At 37.2% G+C, this 17,632-nt stretch overlaps 1 protein-coding gene across 13 annotated transcripts in view; it reads left to right on the forward strand.

The window, feature by feature from the left end:
• Positions 1-17,632, forward strand: part of MPDZ (multiple PDZ domain crumbs cell polarity complex component) — a 168,079-nt gene that overhangs the window by 108,503 nt on the left and 41,944 nt on the right. For 11 of the 13 annotated variants that reach the window (XM_044939853.2, XM_044939850.2, XM_025281520.3 and 8 more), the window contains 4 exons: positions 2,128-2,232; positions 6,344-6,436; positions 13,263-13,440; positions 16,223-16,333. In XM_044939853.2, the coding sequence (XP_044795788.1) occupies positions 2,128-2,232; positions 6,344-6,436; positions 13,263-13,440; positions 16,223-16,333 (487 nt within the window). The remainder of the gene's footprint in view (positions 1-2,127; positions 2,233-6,343; positions 6,437-13,262; positions 13,441-16,222; positions 16,334-17,632) is intronic. The other 2 variants (XM_044939855.2, XM_044939858.2) reach the window with 1 other exon arrangement.

The raw sequence follows: 17,632 nt of genomic DNA on the forward strand, positions 1-17,632 counted from the left end.
GTTTTAGTGTGTTTATGCAGTTCAGTATGTGTTTTGGTGTTCTTGGTTGGTGTCTGGAGGTTTTGTATGGCCGTGTGACCAGGCATGTATTATAATTGCTCTGCATGGGCTAATGCGCTGTGGGATGCTTGTTCCAGTGCCCTTGCTGTCCGAATTAGGCTAAATATATGAAAACTGCTTTCTTTCTCACTGCCCCCTAACATATCAGAAAAACATTTCTAAAACTCTTCCTTGGTAAACCTTAACACCTTTGAACAAATACAGAGAAGAATTCATTTTCAACAGTGTCTCGGATAGACACATCATTTCCTTCTCAAACCAAACCAGTATTTAATTAAAAAATTTAATACTTTGAACTGATTATTCTTATTTTTTGTGTCTTCTAGCCTTTTTTTACCTCACCAAGCTTTTTTTTTTCTTAAGTTTATATTTATATGAGTTTTACCTTTACTGAACCTTCAGAAATAATTTTCAGATATAATTCAGAAATAATTTTCTTGAATAGACTTTTCAAATTTATGATTTATATTTATTTTTCTTTGTATAAAAGACAGTCTTCTTTCCAAGTATAATGTGTTCTGCATTTTTGACTCATTATTTTTGAAGGGATAAATGCAGATTTGCTATTCAATATATTTTTGTTACACTGTGGAAATGATGTTTTTGTAGATGAATAAATAAAGTAGGGCCAGAATTAGAATACAGCTCTCTCACCCACACTAGTCCTAAATCACTGAATTGTGTTTTTCACTTCAGTTAGATCCTTGAGGTGAAAGTGTCACAAAGTGTCGTAAGGGTGCCGGCTTCTGCCAGAATAATCGGATGTGGGGGCCAGGCTGGCTGGTGCTCTGTTAGAGCAGTGTTTTACGTGTGTGTTGCGCTTCTTGACTTACAACCGCCTCATCAAAAGTGACATCTTTTCGTTATTGGGGATATGGAGATCCGTTAGCGGGTGATTTACCTTACCAGAACACTCCAGAGGAGCAACAGAACTCTGTCCTCTGACTCTAAACATAAGCGACCTCACAGAGTGAATGCCTTTTATGGAATCACCAGTATATATTATATATCCTCCTTACTCAATAAATGATGCCATTAGTATACTTCTATTATTATATTATATTCTTATAACATGAAAGGTAATCCTTTATCTTTGCCCTCCAGTGCTAAGATTTTGCTACTTGTCATCTTCATGCGTAAGCTATGGTTAGCTGGCATAACAGTCTTCATGATTTTTGTGTTGTGCATTTTTGATATATGCTTTTGTTTCTTTGCACAAATATCCTGAAATTCCTTGAAGTTCTTTCTTTCACTTGCCATGCCATGTGTTAGTTTGAGGATCCGGAACAGACTACTTCAACAGGTGTATCAGTTGTGTGGCCTCTTAGGACAGCAGTAAACTGGACTTTTCAGATGTCATTTCTAAGCATTATAACTATAGTCAGCAACTTGCTCAGTACCTTCCACATATAGGCGTTCAGCCAGCACTTGTTGAATTAGTGGGTGACCATTCAAGTGTCAGTCTTCTTCTCTGAAACCAAAATGAACTTAAACATTGCTACATATTAGTAAGCAAATCTTTCTATGCACTGATAATGGTTTAACTCAGACTTAAGAGTTAAAACTTTAATAAAGCTAGGATATGATTACTGATAATACTTGTTAATGTCCATAATTAATTGTGTCTTATGGGAGAATGTAATTTTGAATGCCCAGTGTTTAGTAGAGTTTACCCAGTTTGTTTCTGCTAAGGCACCCAAAAATATTTGGAGAAAATAAATGTTATTACTGAAAATTACTTTTCTAAGGATTTCTAGATCTCTTTAATTAAAAAAAAAAATTGCTGTTAGTCTTCTCATTTTGAAATATATATTATGCTGTTTTCTTCCCCCATATGATTATCAGTAAACAGATAATTATCAGCAGCCTTTAATTTTTTAATTTCTGTTGTTATTATTGCCTATAGAATACTTGATTCTTTTGAAGTTTGGAGTCTCTACTCAGTAAGCTGATTTAAATGAGTTGTGTGAAAAAGTAGAGATGAGGGGACAAAATAAGTTTATTTCATATTTTGGAAGATTCTCCCAACAGGCGAGCTTTGCTTTCATGGATTGTGTCTTGTTCCAGAATTACTTATGTACCCGCAGAATATATGGAAGAGTTCAAAATAAGCTTGGGGCAGCAATCTGGAGGAATAATGGCACTGGATATTTTTGCTTCCTACACTGGCAGGTAAGTCTGCTGTGTGAATGATCAATACAGCAAGTTATAAAGAAGAGTTTTGAATCCAGTGTCAGGGAGGCCTAGCAATGAAAAAGACTGGATTCTTTTTCTCTGTTTCAAGATTTAAAAAAAAGAAAAAAATCACCCCCCTTTCCCATATTACTGGGCTTCCCTAGTGGCTCCGTGGTAAAGAATCCACCTACCAAGCAGGAGATGCAAGTTCAATCCCTGGGTTGGAAAGATCCCCTGGAGAAGGAAATGGCAACCTGCTCCAGTATTCTTGCCTGGGAAATCCCATGGGCAGAGGAACCTGGCGGGCAACAGTCCATGGGGTCACAAAAGAGCTGGACGTGCCTTAGCAACTAAGCAACAGCAACCCATATTACTTAAGGAGTGATCACATATTGTGGGAAATTTGGGGAAAATATGAAAAGCAAGAAATTAAATCTGTCTTTAGTTGTATCAGTCCATATACCACTGTCAACTTACTGAGTTTTGGGGCATTTACCTCAGATATGACTATGGTTTCATTCACTCCCTGGAACCTACAATTTCTATGGTATTATATCACTTTTCCTCTGTCATAAACATTTTCAAACTTTATTTATTTACTCATTAACGTACATACAGATTCACAAACATTTTTAATGGTTATGTTTTTCCTCTTTTGGAGAATGTTGAGCTGAACGTCTTTGTGTATATACATTTTAGGTACAGAATGTTTGGCTTTTTAAAGCCTCTTTATACACAGTGTATTGAGAACATTTGAATAATACAGGAAATATAGTTTTTTCCTCCCTTAGGAAAGAGAGAAACTAGATTTTGATGTTGCTGCTGAGTTTAGCACAAGGAGAGAAATAATGTCAAATTGCTTTTCTGGAAAGAATACACTATACATTTTCAGCTGTGGGCCTGTTTTTTTCCAGTTACATTAGCAGCTGAGTAACAGATTTCTCCTTGAGCATGCTGTAAAGAAGAAATAGCTTTGCAAACATTCTGAGGTCTGCTCACAACAGTTCTAACAACCCATAATATTCTGGTGTCCAGTGACTCTGCAGGCATTGTAACATCACATCACTCTTTCCTCTGCAAATTGTATGTGGCTACAGCTATGCAGACAGTGTTAAAGAAGGAGAGGTTTGTTACGTGTTTAATAAAGGGAAGGAATGTCATGGCCCAAAGGGCCCCTTGAATTTTATGGGAAAAAGAGTATTCATTCCACCCTTTGCAAAGCTCAGCCATACTTCTTTCTAGAATTTCCATCTTAGGGCTAATGACATGAATTGATTACAACTACGTGGTACTTCCTGTTAAAAAGCTAGATGCAGTAATTTCCAGTGTCCCTCTGAAATACCATTTCACATGGCTTAATTAGAGACTATGACAAGATAACATGATATTCTTACTAAATTCTGAGGCCTTAAAAGCACTCAAAATGTTAATATTAAAACAAAAAAGCCAGTTTCAGCATGCTGGTTCTCTCCTAGCACACAAAGGAAAAGGGCCTGAGCTGTCAATGCTGTGAATAAGTGCTTCCCTGCAAAAAAGTGTATTTACTGTTAATATAAGGATGCTCAAAACAAAAACAGTGTGCATCCTGTTTTCCTCCCTTAGGAAAGGCAGAAACTAGATTTTGATGCTGCTGCTGAGTTCAGAACAGGGAGAGAAATAATGTCAAATTGCTATCCCGAAAAGAATGCACAATACGTTTTCAGCTGTGGGCCTGTATTTTTTTCAGTTATATTAACAACTGAGTAACAGATTTCTCTTTAAGCATGCAGGAGGAATCGGCACCAGAGAGATTAAGTTACTTGCTCAAGTTTCCTAACTAATGGGTGGAAGAATCAAGGTTAAATCATGGTTGGGCTCCATGTTCTTAACCATTGGATCCAAAAAAAGAATTATACTAGTCCTGTATGAAAATATGGGGCTGCATAGCGTGGAGTTTAAGAGCTCAGGTTTTGTAGTAAACTGGCTCAATTCAAGTCTCATCTCTGTTCCTTTACTGTGTGACTTTGTGCCAGTTTCTGTAATCTTAATGCACATAGAGAGTGTTACTTGTTATAGCTGACAGGAACTTATTTGATATTCAACAATCAAACATGAGTGCCAAGAAGTCTAATTCATTCTTGGCTGAGTGAGTGTGGGGACACAGAACAGGTTCATTCTGCTGAGGCGCACACGGCTTGAGTCCTGTAAACCCCGCCTGAAGATGGATAAAGAATAATCAGCACATTTATAGGAACGTATCTGGGTTAGTGAAATGATTCGAGACTGGACAGTCATTTGAAGAAAATGGGGCTTTTTGTATGAGAAGACTCCAGGTGTTTGTCATCGTACAGCTCACAAGCCAGGAGCATATGATGCGCTCTGTGTGACTGCATCTGAGCGGCTCCCCCTGCCTGGGCTTTAGGATAATAACTGGATATTTTAGAGAAGGACTCTTTCTTACTTCCCATTCCTCTCTGTATTCTGTATCTGCTTTTTCTGTCATACTCTCCCCAGTGGTATTTCCAGAGGGTTAGGCTCTGCTTCCCCCCACTGCCTTGCATCTTTCAGATTGAGGTTCACTCAGACTATTTCATTCTCAGTCAGCTTCTTAATGTCATTTTGAAAATCTTTCTTTGGCTCCATTCCTGACAGTCCTGTCCCACAGTCAGGATTAGTCTCTGTGAGCCCAGCCTCATTCAGAGTCTCCTTCCTCGATTACAGAAGGAGAATTCCGCCACACGACCGATAGGCGGGAACCACAGGCAGGTGGATTTCCCTCTGACAAAGCAAAGACCCAACTTTCAGGTCGAAGAAAGTGTGAGACATTCTGGGAGAGGCTGCACAGTTGTTTGGCAGAAATGTTGGTAAACACATTGAAGCACAGGTGGATTATTGGATTAGATGACTTCTGATCTCAAGGTCTGAAGATGATATGATTTGACAGAGTTCAGTATTCCTGTTGGGGGAGAATGGATATAATTTGAACATATGCTGTCTTCAGATTTTTTTCAATTTCTGTATCAGTTGCAAGTATTTATTGAATTAGAGTTTTTAAAGCTTTCTCTATTTGAAGACGAATATTTTTCTTTAGAAATCCAATTTTTCCTAACAGCATAAGACCATGCCATAATTGATTTAACCGTTCTTTGTTGTCCTGACAATACCATTTATTGATGCAAATTGTACCTTTGGTAAAAACCAAATATTTTTGGACAAGATTATTATTTTACAGTTATATTTATAGTTAGTTAAGAGATTGGACACATTTTGTTACATGCTTGGCATTTGGAAAAATGTGAATTCCTGTAGAAATTGACAGCTGACCTTGGACTCAAGTGCCCGTAAGCTGCTTCCCGTAAGAATACTGTGGCTGGCTCCTTTGGATGGACAGAAGCGGACCATAAGCATTTTCCATCTGTCTTCAAAAGATGAAGGGAAAGCATTGGTCCATCCTGAGGAGGTAGAGATGCTGCACTCCTGGCATACTTGATGTTCAATTCTGTCAGGCCAGGGATCCAGTGGGACTGTACAAGCTTATAACACACATGGGGTGTCTGCCTTCTCACACATGGGAAAAATTTAGAAAATAGTTGTTGAATAGTTGCTGTTAAGAATTCTGGCATTTCCGCATTCTTTTCACTCCCTTCCTTCCTTTGTCCATGTTTCATTAGGAAAGAAAAAGACTAGACAAGACACTTTGTGTTCTGCTGTATCTCCAGACTCAGTTACAGTGCTGGGTGCTCAGTCACTCAGTTGTGTCTGATTCTTTGTGACCCCATGGACTCTAGCCAGCCAGGCTCCTCTGTCCAAGGTTTCCCAGGCAAGAATACTGGAGTGGGTTGCCATTCCCTTCTCCAGGGGATCTTTCCAACTGAGGGATCAAACCCACATGGGTTTGTTCAGGTGCCACCTGGGAAGTTCAGGTATAGTAGACTGATTCCAGTATGAGGTTTTTATTTTATATAATCAGGTTATATTTTCCCTTTAATGTAAAATATTATATACTTATTAGCCAAGTGTGGTGAAAATATGAAGCAGTTCTGTATTTTTAGCCAAACCAATAATAAAGTACCTAGAAGACAGCCTGTGTGGTTTTACTAGGAGTACTTACTGTCTAACTCTTTACCAGAGACATTCCGGAGCTACCAGAGCGAGAAGAAGGAGAGGGGGAAGAAAGTGACCTTCAAAATGCAGCCTACAGCAACTGGAATCAGCCTAGGCGGTAAGGACTATTTCTGTATTCTGCCTACTCAGGGTTTAAAGATAGAGAGGGGTGGTTTCAACTAGATTACAACTTGCTACTGTGACTTTGAGCAAGCTGTTTAATATTGCTCACTGTCCATTTCTCTGTGGCCACAGAGTGGAGAAGATAGTATGTATCACACAGGGTTAACACTAATATGTACTTGAGGATTTGGCACAAATGGCCCCCCACTCCAGTACTCTTGCCTGGAAAATCCCATGGACGGAGGAGCCTGGCAGGCTGCAGTCCATGGGGTCACTAGGAGTTGGACACGACTGAGCGACTTCACTTTTCACTTTTCACTTTCATGCATTAGAGAAGAAAATAGCAACCCACTCCAGTATTCTTGCCTGGAGAATCCCAGGGACGGGGGAGCTGGTGGGCTGCCTTCTGTGGGGTCCACAGAGTCGGACACGACTGAAGCGACTTAGCAGCAGCAGCAGCAGGGACTAAATAAAATTGACTAGAGAAAATTATGCATAGGTAGTTGGAATATTTTTTGTGGAGATTATCTTAGGCAAACAACCAAATGTTAACTTGAAATTTTTCTATTATTTGTAGAAAGTAGATATTCAAACACATACATTCAAAATGTATGTGTGAGCGTATTATCATAGGCTGTGGTTATTTTAACACATGGTCTTTCTAGAATGAATTTCATATATAATAGGAATGATGGCTTTCCTAAATCTACTCATATATACCTCTGTATATCACTAAGGTGTATTTTCCTGTTCTGAGTAGAAGATTCAGTTTAGTAGGAATTTACTGACTCCTGATTATTGACAAGATGAGAGGCAGATAGTTTTTAAATAACAGGGAAGTGTAAGACATAAATCCTGCCTTTATGGAAGCTACTGTGTATTGAGTTAGACAAGGTGTAGAGAGACACAAAATAATGAAAGAAATATGTAAGATATTTTGCATTAAGTGTAAAATATAATCAGTGGACACTTTCTCTAAACAGATTTAAAGCTGACCATCAGAGAGGTCCCTTTTACATATTTATTAACTATTTATTATACAATGAATAAATAAAATTCTACTCTTCTGATGTGTAATACAGTTTGATGATTTGTGAAGCTCATAAATGAACTTTAGGCTGCATCACCTTTAAACAATTTCTAGGTTGAATCATGTTAAAAGTATAGGAAACCTTTTATGTTGCTTTCATAAGAAACAGCATCTCAGGCCAAATAAAATGACTTTTTGATTTCAATTTTTAAAAAATTATTCAGACTGCTTTAAAAATCCAAGTCTTTCTGCATTATTGCCCACATTGAGAATAGAAGTCTTAGATTTGTAGCAGAAAAAATATTGTAAGTGTGCTCAGTCGCTTGGTCATGTCTAACTCTTTGTAACCCCATGGACTGTAGCCTGCCAGGCTCCTCTGTCCATGGAACTTTTCAGGCAAGAATACTGGAATAGGTTGCCATTTCCTACTCCGATTATAAGATGTTAGGTTTTTTATTTGAAGATAGAGGCAGAAGTAAGTTAGATGGAGTTATAAATACAGATGGAATTGCAATACTAGATGGAAATATATGTATATATATACACACACATACAATGGAATACTATTACTCAGTCATAAAATAGTTATATTCTTCCATTGGCAGCAGCATGGATAGACCTAGAGGCTATTTTGCAGGGTGAAATAAGTCAGATAGAGAAATCCTATATTTTGTCGCATATATGTGGGCTCTAAAAAATAAACCAATGTATATACGAGACAGAGACAGACTCACAGATATAGAAAATGAACTAGTGATTACCAAAGGGGAGAGAAAAGGCAGGAGGGGCAAATTAGGGGTCAGAGATTAAGATATATAAACTACTATGTATAAAATAATAAGTAACAAGGATATACTGTATAGCACAGGGAATAATGGCCATAATCTTGTAATAATTTCTAATGGAGTTAATCTGTAAAAATACTGAATTACTGTACTGTGTCAGTATACTTAAATAAAATATTTTTGAAAGAGTAATTACATTTTTAATTTGAAAATAAAAAAGTAGAACCATTAACATTTGGAAGAGAATTTAATATCATAATGCACTTAAAGTCCTTAGTACAATGCTTGGTACACAGTGAGGACTCAGTCAGTGGTTGGTCTTAGCAGTCACCAGCGTCTTCTTCATTATCACTCATAGCAGAGCAAGTGAAAATTGTTGAGCACAGGAATCATTATGAAATTTTCTTATGAGGAGAAATTGCGTACAACTTCTGGACCAGAAGATTTTTATACTTTAATTCTCAATTTTACCCTTCACATCACACTGAGTGATGTCTCTAATGGTGGTAACTAGTTTACCGAGAGAATATGCCTACAGATTCTGTAAATCTTAAAGAAGATAATCTGCCCTCACTAACCATATGGAATCCCTCAATTTTTTTTAGGGGAGAAGTTCATAGAAGTTCATGAGGAAGCTTACCAAAATAATTAGAGCTTTTAGTAAATAAGGAACAAGGGTCATGAATAAGCTTTACAGCATTGGAAACCTGCTGGACATTCTTTCATGCAGTCAAGAAAAATCTGTAAATAACCTGTGTTACACTTTTATTTTGCATGTGATTTTCATGTGCAGGATTATATCATACTGTATGTATCATTTTCCAGCTTACTTACTCTTAAATGAATGTTTCTGTACACTCTCATGTGGATACAAAAATATCCAATTAATTCAGTTTACTTGTGGCAGTGCCTTTCAGTATATGAATATAGCTCAGTTTATTTTCAGATTGATATTTGAGTAGTTAACAGTTAATTATTATAATAATCTTGTGCAGTAAGTATATTTTCTTACACATTTGGAGAATTTGTCTAGATATGTATTCCAAAGGGAAATTGCTGACTTGTAGATTTAATTCTGTTATTTACTAGAAGTTGTCAAATTGCTTTTTAAGGTGGCTGTACCAATTTTTAGTTTTATTTCCAATATATGAGAGCTTTTTTTCCCCATATCCTTGTTACCACATCATATGATCATCTTTAAAAATGCTTTTATCAACCCAATGGATAGAATATGGTACATTGAGCCCAGTTACTCTTAGTAAACAATGTGTAAGCATAACAGATTGAGGTGCTGGTTGTACAGGTTTGTTCATTTGTCATTTGAATTGAATATTATACCTTGTTGACATTACTTCAGTAATCATAGTTATCATCATCATCATAAGAGCAATCAGATTTATTGATTGCTTTATTAATTTGTAAAACTGTTTTGCACATGACATACATTCATGAATTTAATCCTCACAGCAACTCTCTGATGTTGGGGCTCTTGTTTGATCCATTTTCCAGCTGAGGTAAGGAAAAGAGAGACTAAGGGAGTAAAAGAGGGTCACCCAGTTGTTAAGGAGCAGAAGGGCAGGAATTGAGCCCAGGAACTCTTGGTTCAGTGTTCAGGCAACCTGGCCTCAGAGCTCTATTTTACCTTTGATTTTATTAATTTCACTTTTTGAAAATCTGTGTTCTCCAAAAAGGCTGACATTTTTCTGTAAAACCAGCTCTGCATGTGTTCTGCACAGTTTTTCTTTTATAGGTCTCTTATTTTCTTCTTAACATGGAATGTTGACCGTGTTCTGCTTCATGAATCCTGGGTCAGTTCCTCAGTGCTGGGGTCATTTTGGCAGCTCTGTTTTTGGTTATTTGCTCTGATGATTTGAAGAATTACAGCATTTCCTCTTAGGACTGGATCTAATACCACTTTACTGTCTATGCTACATCCTGAGGAGGCACAGGGTACTGGTATCCAAAGGCTGTTTAACCTCCGTGCCTCTTCCCTTTGTAAAACAGAGTGACAAGAGCATCCACCTCACAGGAGTGACTTGAAAATAAAATCAAAGTATATGGAACTCACTTGGAGAATAAGGCTGAGTACATAAGCCCTTAATGAGTTTTTGCTGCAACTGCTATTTTTAGTGTCCAGAGAATCATGAGAACCATTCTCTAACATATATCCACTACTAAGAATCTATGAGACATTTTCTTTTGTTCTTTTATTTTTTTTATTTTTAAAAGAAGAGGGAATGAGTCCCACCTATATATTCTGGATTCTTAAATATTAAAGACAGTGGCTGACTCTACTGACTTTACTACTTTGCTGTTTTACCTTAGACATGGGAAGAAATTGGGCTCAGGTCACAGAGGACTGTGTTAGCAACCGCTCTTCATGCCCCAACTGTTAGTTTCTAGCTCTGTGTTGGTGAGGCAGAATTCCTAGAATGAAAGAAAGTGATGAAAAGAATTTTAACTAGTTTAAGCTTTTCTCACAAATTTGTTAAGATGAAGAATCATAGTGAGATCCCTTTAAACTAAACCACAGATCTTTAGGTCTTAGATTTCTAATAAAGAAAAAACGTGCTGACCAGAGAAAAGAAGTATTTCCTCATCTGCTTCCTGTGACCAGTTGTCCCTCCTCTCACTTCACCGTGGTGCTTTTTAACCCCAGTCTTTTCTTACCGGGACCTCCCTCAGCACCCAGGAGTCCTACCTCCAACCTTTCGTTTCCTTTGGGAGCACGTCACATGTCAAGGTTGAGGGTATGCTGAACCAAGCTTTCTTGTCCTATCTGATGTCCAGCATCGGCTCCCTTCCTGCAGGTTAGAGTAGAATGCAGAGTCTCATTACCTGTCTTAGGACTTTCTACTTGGTATCCCTGTTTGCTTCCAGTCATCTGAGCCCCTTCATCTTGGCCAAACACCTCGGTGCTAATCACCTTATTCTTGTGTCTTGGCCTTTTCATAAGACATGTACTTTCAGTTCATCCATGGTTCTGACCGCTATCTACAGGTATTGGATAAGAGTTCATGCACTTATTATGTGGGTGGAGGAAGTACATTTAGGACAGAGGCAGTAGCAAGTGCCAAGGCCCCAGGACAGGAGATGAACCTCAGCAACAGCAAGAGGATGTGGTCGCCGGAGTGGAAAGAGGAGAGTGGAGAGCTGAGGAGGATGTATTTAGGAGATGGCGATGGGCTCAGGTCACAGAGGACTGTGTTAGCAACCGCTCTTCATGCCCCGACTGTTAGTTTCTAGCTCTGTGTTGGCAAGGCAGACTGTTGCAGAGGTAAGCTTCTCATTCAGTATATTCAGAAATGTTCTCTCTCTTAACTGGGTTGCTAAGCTTAGAAGCTACCATCTGTTTGAGAGTAGCTGAATTTTTTAATGTCTGCAGTATTAGAGCCCCTGGAAGGTGGTCCTTTTATATTCATTTGTGCCTCAGCCTGGAGTATGAGCCTAATATTAACTTGTAACAAATCAGTTTCAGAAATATATTATTAATAGTATTTATCAGACTCTATTAAACACTTAATTGGAAAATTAATTTATAGTGATTTTGTCTTAATATGGGTAAAACTTTAACAAATTGAGCAAATGATATCTACAAGATTTAGTATAATATCTTATTCCTTTGAATTTTTAAAAATGTATTTAGTATTATTATTATTTTTAATCATTTGAACCACTTTTAATCTTGTAGGTTAGTGGCATAAAGTGTGTTCACATTGCTTTGTAACCATCACCGCCATCCATCTCTGGAACTTTTTTGATCTTGCGGAACTAAAACTCTGTACCCACTAAACAGTAACCTCTTATTTCCCCCTCCCTGCATCATCTAGCAACCACTGTTCTCCATTAGTCTCTGTGAATTTGACTATTCTAGGTACATTGTATAAGTGGAATCATATAGGATTTGTCCTTTATTTCATTTAGCATAGTGTTCTCAGAGATGATCTATGTCTTAGCATGCATCAGAATTTCCTTCCTTTTTAAGGCTGGATAGTATTCCTTTGCATTTATATGCCTTTTGTTGATTCATTCATCTATTCATGGGCACTTGGGTTGCTTCTACCTTTTGGCTTGTGAATAATATTTTCTTATTGTGAATTGTGAAAAATATTTCTGTGAACTATACTATACATGTATGTCTTCAAGACCTTGCTTTGAATTCTTTTGGGTATATACCCAGGAGTGGAATTGCCAGATCATATGTTAATTCCATTTTTAATTTTTTGAGGAATTTCTATACTCTTTTTCCATAGCAGCTGTAACATTTCACATGGGTACAAACAGTGCACAAGGCTTCTAATTTCCCCATAATTTGTACAATTTCTCCCTGCCAAACTTATTTTCTGTTTTTTGTTTTTTTTTTTTTTTTTTTTTGCATTAGCCTTCTTACTGAGTGTGAGGGGATATTTCTTAGTAGTTTTTTGTTGTTGCCCTGGGTCTTCATTGCTGCGTGTGGGCTTTCTCTAGTTACAGCAAGTGGGGGCCGCTCGCCAGATGCGGTGTGTGGGCTTCTCCTTGCAGTGGCTTCTCTCGTTGCAGAGCACGGGCTCTAGGTGCATGGGCTTCAGTAGTGGCAGCACGTGGGCTCAAAGCAGTGTTGATTCACGTAATGGTTAGTGATATTGAGCATCTTTTTATGTGCTTATAGGACATTTGTCTATCGTCCCCAGAGAAATATCTAGTCAAGTTCTTTGCCCAATTTTGATTATTTTCTTTGTTGTTATCATTGAGTTTTAGGGGTTCTATATATATTCTGGATGTTCATCCCTTATCAGATTTGTGGTTTGCAAATATTTCTCCTTTCTTTGGGTTGCTGTTTTACTCACTTGATAGTACATTTTGATGAAAAAAAGCTTTTACTTTTGCTGATACCGAATTTGTCCGTTTTTAATTTGCTGTCTGTGCCTTTGGTGTTATAGCCAAGAAATCATTGCCAAACCCAACTTTACGTGGCTTTCTCCCTGTACTTTCTTATGAGACTTTAAAATTTTCTTTATTTTTTATAGGGTTGAACTTTGGCGAGAACCAAGCAAATCCTTGGGCATCAGCATTGTTGGTGGACGAGGGATGGGGAGTCGTCTAAGCAATGGTGAAGTGATGAGGGGCATTTTCATCAAACATGTTCTTGAAGATAGTCCAGCTGGCAAAAATGGAACCCTGAAACCTGGCGATAGAATAGTAGAGGTACCCTCCAATTAGCTTTCTGTGCTAAAATTACTCACCTGGGCCATCCTCTTTACCAAGGGAATCATCATCTTTACACTGACTCAACACTCGAGTAAAATATGTATGTTGTTAAACAATTTCTTTCTTATTTTTTTGTTTTCATCCATAATTTTTATCTTCAGTATATGATGACAAATTATATATATATTGATAGGTGTTTGGAGGTATAACCAACTGTTCTAAAAAATGTCAGTGCTGAGATAAATTACCAAGTTCAGTTAAAAAAACAAAGCAAATTTCTTGGGGAATAATTGTTTAATGTATGTGTGCACACACAAAATGTACACATCACAGATGAACCCTCAAATGAGACGTTATTTCAGGAAATACCTAAATGTTGTTGGATAAGATTTTTTTAAATGAGTCTTTTTGGTAAAGTTTTTTATGCTAATATCCTCATTACCTTTTATGAAAGGTCTCCCCACCACCCCCACCACCCCAGGTTTGGCTTTTCTTCCACATCATTGCTTTGCCCGTTCCCCACTCACCACCGAGGGCTGTGTGTATGAGTGTGCACGTGTGCAGTGGTGTGTATGTGCATGTGTGTACACATTTCGTTATATGTGAGAGAGAAGCATTTGGTCAAATTGTATCTAATCCCTTCATTCAAAGCTAAGTTTAATATTTTATATCTACTCTTCTCACAAGTCACTACTCATGTGCTCAACAAGTATTCCTAGAGCAACTGTTGCATTCCAGGTGCTGTAACAGGCTCTGGGCATCCCACGGTAAATAAAACATCCAGCCTACCTGTCAAGTGGGACAGACCTGACAAGTAATCAGGTCACTTCAGGATAGTGTGATGAATTATTTGATTAACATAAGCATGGTTTTAGTAAATGTGTAGAGGAAGGCCAGCAAATCCTGACCCAGATTTGCTGGGTTGTCAGGAGGTAGAGAGTCAATTAAGAGAGACAACTTCCAAACAAAAACCAACTGATCACTTTGTTATTTTGGCAACCATTAGTTTTACTTTGTACAAATGATTGTCTCTCATTTTCTAAATGCATATAACTTACACACTAAAATACCTTAATTTTATAGAAGAAGTTGGTAAGAATCAGCCACAACTTGAACATTGTGGGCATTGATCTATTGTTTAAAGTATATGTACACTGAGAACTGAAGAAAGAAGATTGAGATTTGCGAGAAAGCAAGGGCTCTGTCTGGTGTTTCATTTTTTTTTTTTCCTTCTGACCATTTATAAGGAAGAATGATGGGTTTTTTTTTTTCTCTCTTCCTGTGTCTTTGCTCTTCATTAAATGATACCTTAGCCCCATGTTAAAGAATTTTTTCATTAGAGTACTACATAAAATTGCTAATTTAAGTTTATCCAAGGAAATTTATTTTATGAGTACTTCACTACTGAATACTTTTGACCTAAGTAGAAAAATTAACAAATGTTTATAATAATTTTGAGAAAGGATTAATCATACTTTGCACCAAAATGTTGTTTTAATGTATCAGTAGAGTTAAACACGCCTTTGAAATTGGAATGAAGGTTTTTTTCCATGTGGTAAAATACTGCTCAGTGGCAGTTTCTTGAATTCAGTTATGTGCAAGGGGCCTTTTTCAGTAAATAAGAAAGCCTTAGACCTCTGTGATCCTTGGAATTCCAGAACATGGCTCTGCTAAGAATCTCTGACAATGTGTGTAAACTAGAGACCTATGAAATATTCTGTGAAAAGTATACAGTTCTTTAGACTTGAGCAAAGATATTTAATTTTCTATTACATTTTCCCACAAATGAAATATGTAGTAAACATATATATTTTATTTTGCAAAAAGTTAGAAGCCATTTTTAATATGCACTGAAAGAGATTTTGCTATTTCATCTAAGTATCAACCTGAGGGAAGTTTTCAATAAAATACAACGTATAATTCTTTTAAAGGTGATAAGGTTCTTTGCAGAGATCTAATAATTTTATTTTTCAGAATTGTGTCTACTCTTACTTTGCTATTTTTATTGTATATATCATTCTCTGGTAATTGGAAATGTTAAAAGTATACCAGTATCCTATAATTTTCCAGCAAGATTAGCATTTGGCCTCTCAGACTGTTTTCCTTCCTGTTCATGTAGTGCGTAAGCTAAGCTGATCATCACCCAGGCAAGCCGTGGTCAATAAAAAGTTCCAAAATAACTTTTATTCCCAAGCTATTTATACAAGATTTGTTAACAAGTAAGCACAATTTCTTGGCTTCCAGCTCGTGTCATGTCTATTGCAAAGATTCTTTTGCCAAACGAACCTTACCATAAGCTGATTTTTCTGTACATCAGAATTTTGTTTTTAACTTCAAGCTTCCCTAATAGAAATACACAAAGCATCACATAGCCACTTCCTAGACCGCTCTGTGATGACTGGGAAGAAAATTTGTACAGTGACTTTTATGATGAAAACAGTGCTACTAGGCAGTTCCCTTGTATTGTTCCTTGATGATGCTGATTTGTCAATTTAAAGGAACAACTGGGCAGTGTAAGGGAAGTAGAAGCAGAGCCTTCATTCTAATTGATTATTATTTCATTTGATCTTTGGAGACATAAATCTGTGTCCAAAAAAAGGGACCAGAAGTCTACTGGACAGATGAAAAATTCTGGAGCCTCATAAGTAGTCTCAAATATTTTTGGATCTGAAAAAGATTTTTTAGGAGCCTCACCCAGGATTCTCAAAACTCCAAATCGGCAAATTGTTCTGTTGTTCTATAGCTTCTTAAAATGTTAAGCTGAGGCCTTCCATTGCAGGTGGATGGCATGGACCTCAGAGATGCAAGCCATGAACAAGCTGTGGAAGCCATTCGGAAAGCAGGCAACCCTGTAGTCTTTCTGGTACAGAGCATTATAAACAGACCAAGGGTAAGCGAAAACAAAGGGCAAGGTAGGCGCATCCAACAGCGTTCAACTTGGAATCTGCTGCCTCCAGGGCCAAGTTGCTTCTAGGACCCGAGATCAAGCCTCGAAATCTCAGGAGACTTAAAAAGTTTATTTTGCTTTCCCTCCCCCCCATTGAGTTATCCTGAAAATCCTTCTACCATGTATAACAGACACTGGAAGTCTGTTGAAAACACATAAAAGTAGGATTGACTGGTGGCCCATAGGCATCTAGATGGATAATCATTAGTTTCACTATAGTCATAAAATATGTAAGTTGTTAAGAAAGATGTGGTGGAGTTATTCAGGTTGATAGTCTGTGACGTCTAGTCAGGTCTCTGAGAAACTAGAGAGAGTTCATTTTCTTTATAAATTTAGAATTTCCAGTATGCAATCTGTGATTTCCTGTGCATGGTCTTTAATGCATCTGTCTATCATAGTGGACATTAACTTTCCATATGATGGATTTTTTTGTTTGTTTGTTTTTGTTTAAGCTGTACATTTATATACTCAGAATTTCATACCTCCTGTTTCCCAGCCACCATCACTGAGTAGCTCTGATCACTGTGTAGCCCCTGGTGGACAGAGACCTATTAATCCATTTTACTATTGGTTATTACAAGTGAAATGGCTTTAAAAATATTTTAGAAATCTAAGCACATCCAGTGCATGTTGTTGATGAAGATACTAAGAGAAGCTTTGTATATTTGATATGTTGCCAAAGATGAACATTATGCCAGTAGTTTAAAACTATTTTTTCTATATCTTCTTTATTCTCAATGGAAAAAAATTTTTTTTTTTCCTGTGAAGTAGCTCTTAAACATACTGGGCCTTAGAAAGTTCTTGAGATTTACTGAGAAGTTAGCGTAGCATTTCAGGAGTTTCTTAGATGTCCTGAGGCTCATACAGGGTCCACTTCTGAATATAAGAATCTGTCATACTGATTCTTTTTGATATAACTGCTTATTAGCTTTTAGGGTTTGTTGTCTTTAAAAAGACAATGTTAACACATGTAACAAAAGTGAAAAAGATCATCTGAAATTTAAAATGTGTAATTTTATTCATACAATATATTTAATTTTAATTTTTAAAATTAAAATTTAAGATAGTAATGCTCAAGTTACGGAGGAAGCAGTGTAGTGAAAAGGTTCTTAGTGATTAGTAAAAGGAACTTTTCAACATTCGGTGCCCCAGGAAGCAAACTGACCAGATTTATGTTGTTGGTTTTTCCTTTTGTCGTCAAGACAGGTGTAGCTCTGGTCTGAGTTCATGCTAAGAAATGAA

The sequence above is a fragment of the Bubalus bubalis genome, chromosome 3 (assembly GCF_019923935.1).
Source record: "Bubalus bubalis isolate 160015118507 breed Murrah chromosome 3, NDDB_SH_1, whole genome shotgun sequence".
Lineage (NCBI taxonomy): Eukaryota > Metazoa > Chordata > Mammalia > Artiodactyla > Bovidae > Bubalus > Bubalus bubalis.